Source organism: Verticillium alfalfae, genomic scaffold, assembly GCF_000150825.1.
Source record: "Verticillium alfalfae VaMs.102 supercont1.11 genomic scaffold, whole genome shotgun sequence".
NCBI classification, from domain to species: Eukaryota; Fungi; Ascomycota; class Sordariomycetes; order Glomerellales; family Plectosphaerellaceae; genus Verticillium; species Verticillium alfalfae.
Window position 1 is genome coordinate 857,986 of NW_003315028.1, and position 3,347 is coordinate 861,332.

The window sequence follows — 3,347 nt, forward strand, 5'->3', positions numbered from 1 at the left end:
TGATGACGACAGCGTCATTGAGTTTTACGAGGACTTCTCCCCACCTTGCATTTGGCGACAGCCGAGGCAAGGTCTACAAGACATGCCAAGCACTCAAATACCGGACCAAAGAGGCTGCCGAGGCCGCCGCGGCCATGGAGGTCACGCCACAACGAGATCCAAGGAAGAGCATACTCAGCAGCCGCGTCATTCGTATCGACGGTGAACACGGGATTTCCAAGATTGAGAAGGACGGCAAGGTCAACTGTCGCTATTGCTGGACCATCAAACGCGATGTGTTTGATATTCCCATGCTTATCGTTATGAATGTGAGTTACTTGGCCCTGCTCTGAGACTATAGGCATTCTCGTACTGACTAGACGTGCAGTTTTTACCATGCTATTCGCGCAACCAGGAACCGCACCAACTTGCTGTTTAGATGGGGTGTTCAATTTCAAAACCAAAAAAGTATGAAGGGGGTCATCAGGCTGGGGACATACTAGGGCATTCAGGTACGGGCGGCGTTTGGGACAAGTTGGGCGCATGCCTGGGATTCTTATTCTCTACAGTTTCATCCTTCTCCAGATGAGAAGTAGCAGTGTTTCTTTTTTTTTTTTTTTTTTTTCCCAGATGTTGCCTTCGTGGCTCCGGTGTGATGCGTGTGTGATGGGGAGGGGGGAGGGAGGGGGATGGCTTTGAAATTTTGACACTCGGTCGCAAGGGCGTACATCGTGTGTAGGCGGGCATGTTTATCGTTTCTCATGTCTATACGAATCTACATGTTGCCATGAAACCGGGTGCACATCATTTTTCTTCGTCGCTCGTACGCAGGTGCTTGTGGTCGCATGGCCCCATCTGGCAAACGCCGCTCCCTTCTAACTCTGGCTTTCCACCCACTCCTGACACCGGGGGCAGCGAGGACCAGCGAGGACCGCCCTCTCACTCTAGAGCACGCAGCAGCCACGAGACGTCGAGCGTGCCCTCGCCGTCGCCCAGCCGCGCCTCGGCCCCCTCACCGCTGCGCAGCGCGTCCTCGCGCGGCGGGCACCAGGCGCTCCGCCTCAGGCTCTCGCGCGCGACAGTGCAGTCGAACCGAATGTCCTCGACGAGGGCCTCGAGGGACTTGTAGTCCTTCTCCTCGCGGACGAAGCCGAGCAGCAGGAGGCGCATGTGGGCGTCGTAAAAGTCGGCGGCAAAGGGGTGCAGCACGTGCACCTCGGCCGACCGCACCGTGTTCTTGTAGAACGGGTTGTAGCCGATGGACATGACCATCGGGTACAGCAGGGGGGGCAACGGCGCGGCCGCGTCTGCGCTGCGCCTGGGGTTGGGCTGGGGCGGTTGGGGTGGTCCGCGGGCAGGGCGATCGAGGCCCAGCCAAAGTAGACGCCCGAGGCGAACGTCTCGATCCAGGGGGTCACGGATGCGTCGACGGGGAGGTTGGCGGTGGGGATGCCGAGCTGTGGCGTGTTAGTCTTCGGCATCCCTCTTCTTGGTGTTTTGAGGGGAGAAGGGGGGGCATGGAGGGCATTCATGGCATGAGGGGGCATGGGCACAGTGAGCTGAGACGAGACTGACCTCCTTCGAGCGCCGCGAAGCCGGAAATGACCTGCCCTCCATCTGAAGGGAAATGGGTCTCTGGGCCTGCATCGGGGCCTACGATGCGAGGACGCCCTTCCGTGACGCCTGTGTCTGTCATGATGATAAGGGTGTTGATGGGGGGTCGGCAGCGATGAGTAGTACAGGAATGTCCGAGAACTAAGGCAGGAGGCGTTCTCGTAACCCCCGAGTGGTGAGACTGGTGTTGCGTGGGACCTGATGTCTCGGGGTCGGTTTGGGGCGTAAGGCAGACGAGGAGCGGCCTCTGGATGTGATGGAGGGGCGAAAGGTGAGGCTATCGTAGGATGGGATTTGGAGAATGAGAGAGTCTTATGCCGTTGGAGGGGTCGCGCTGGTCGAAGGAGGGGCAGACCCTGACTAATGCGAAGCTGCTGGCTAACCCTAACCCGATGACGTCAGTCGCATCGGAGACGCAGAACTGTTGAAGGGCGAGGCCAGCAACGGCATCTCTTTTCTGGCTTTCATGCCGTTGATGATCAACATAAGCTTTCTTCATTGACATAGTCTGATGTATTCAAATTGTGAATCACCTCTTTGTACACAAGATGCCTAATTTAGCGGGCTTGGGATTGGCCGGGGGTCACATGTTCTCACTCAACGAGGATGAGGTGTAAGCACTTGACCGCTACGATTGGTGCCACCAAGGAGTGAGCTGACCATTGGCGTTCACTTACCAGATGATGTGGATTGTCCGTTAGGACATAAAACAGGCTGTCGGCAGGTTTCGTGCATCTGCTTTCCTTCCTGTCATTTATGCGTTTTTGTTGTGCCTGAAGGAGAGTATAAAAGCAGCGAATGTTACATTCGCCAAACCGCCTCTAAGATGCAACTGACCATTCTAACGTTCACGCATCGTTCGTGGCAATCATGATGGCACTTTCGGTATACCAAAGGTTTTCGTTGGTGCTCATCTTCCTATATGTTTTCATCCTGATGTCCATCACTGTAAGATCTCCCACAACAGTAAGAGCTAGCTTAAACTGACTGGTCTGTGGCAGTGGCCACTGCTTCGAACCCTATGCAGCTTTTGGCATTCCAAGCTTACCAGGGCGGGGTCACACACGCCTCGGGCAACCCCTAAGCTCTTGCCCGGGCTCTTCCATCGACAACGAAGCTCAATATATGATGTTGAACAGCAACCGGCAGTCAGCTACCACTGATCTGATGGCGGTACAATTCGCTTCGTGCTGGATGAAATACTCTTTCGATAATCATCAAGTTGGACGCGTCAGTAGCGCGCTTGAGCTTGGCAACACACTTCATGTCGGTGTCTCAACACGGGATCGGCATTGTCTACCATGGCAACGATCATTCAGAGCACGACATGGAGGGACGCTCAAGAGAAGCGAGCTGAATTGATGAACCACAAGGTAGCGCTCGTTCGCACGACGCGCGCGCCTCGAATGAATCACATGTCATGCTGAGCTTCCAGAACAGTATTTTGGCTGTTCAGCAACATGCAATAGGGGTAATAATTGGTATCTCGCGTAAGGACAAGAAAGATCAGTCAACTGAAACACAGCCAGCGTCTGAAGAAGAAGAAGAAGAAGAGAGTCGCCCCGTGGCCCCCTACGCAGTGGCAGCAGGCTTCTCCGCCGGGTCCTTCCACTCGGTGCGGCCGAGCCTCACGATATCCGCCGACTCGAGGATCCAGTACTTGTCGGGCGCGCCGCCCTCGGCCGCGATCTGCGCGGCGGGGACAGCAGCCCGGGGCAATGACCTCGTGCTCCTGGCCAATGGCATCCTTGCAC

At 55.9% G+C, this 3,347-nt stretch overlaps 2 protein-coding genes across 2 annotated transcripts; one reads left to right on the plus strand and one right to left on the minus strand.

Moving 5' to 3' along the window:
- Positions 1-2: 2 nt before the first annotated feature.
- Positions 3-332, plus strand: VDBG_08086 (transcription factor; the record flags this gene model as incomplete). Its single annotated transcript, XM_003001781.1, has 1 exon — positions 3-332. One exon carries the CDS (start codon positions 3-5, stop codon positions 330-332), a length of 330 nt encoding a protein of 109 aa, XP_003001827.1.
- Positions 333-918: 586 nt separating this feature from the next.
- Positions 919-1,675, minus strand: VDBG_08087 (riboflavin kinase; the record flags this gene model as incomplete). The annotated part of the gene is made up of 2 exons (XM_003001782.1): positions 919-1,436; positions 1,555-1,675. The coding sequence occupies 2 exons, from the start codon at positions 1,673-1,675 to the stop codon at positions 919-921; spliced, it is 639 nt and encodes a 212-aa protein (XP_003001828.1).
- Positions 1,676-3,347: the final 1,672 nt, after the last annotated feature.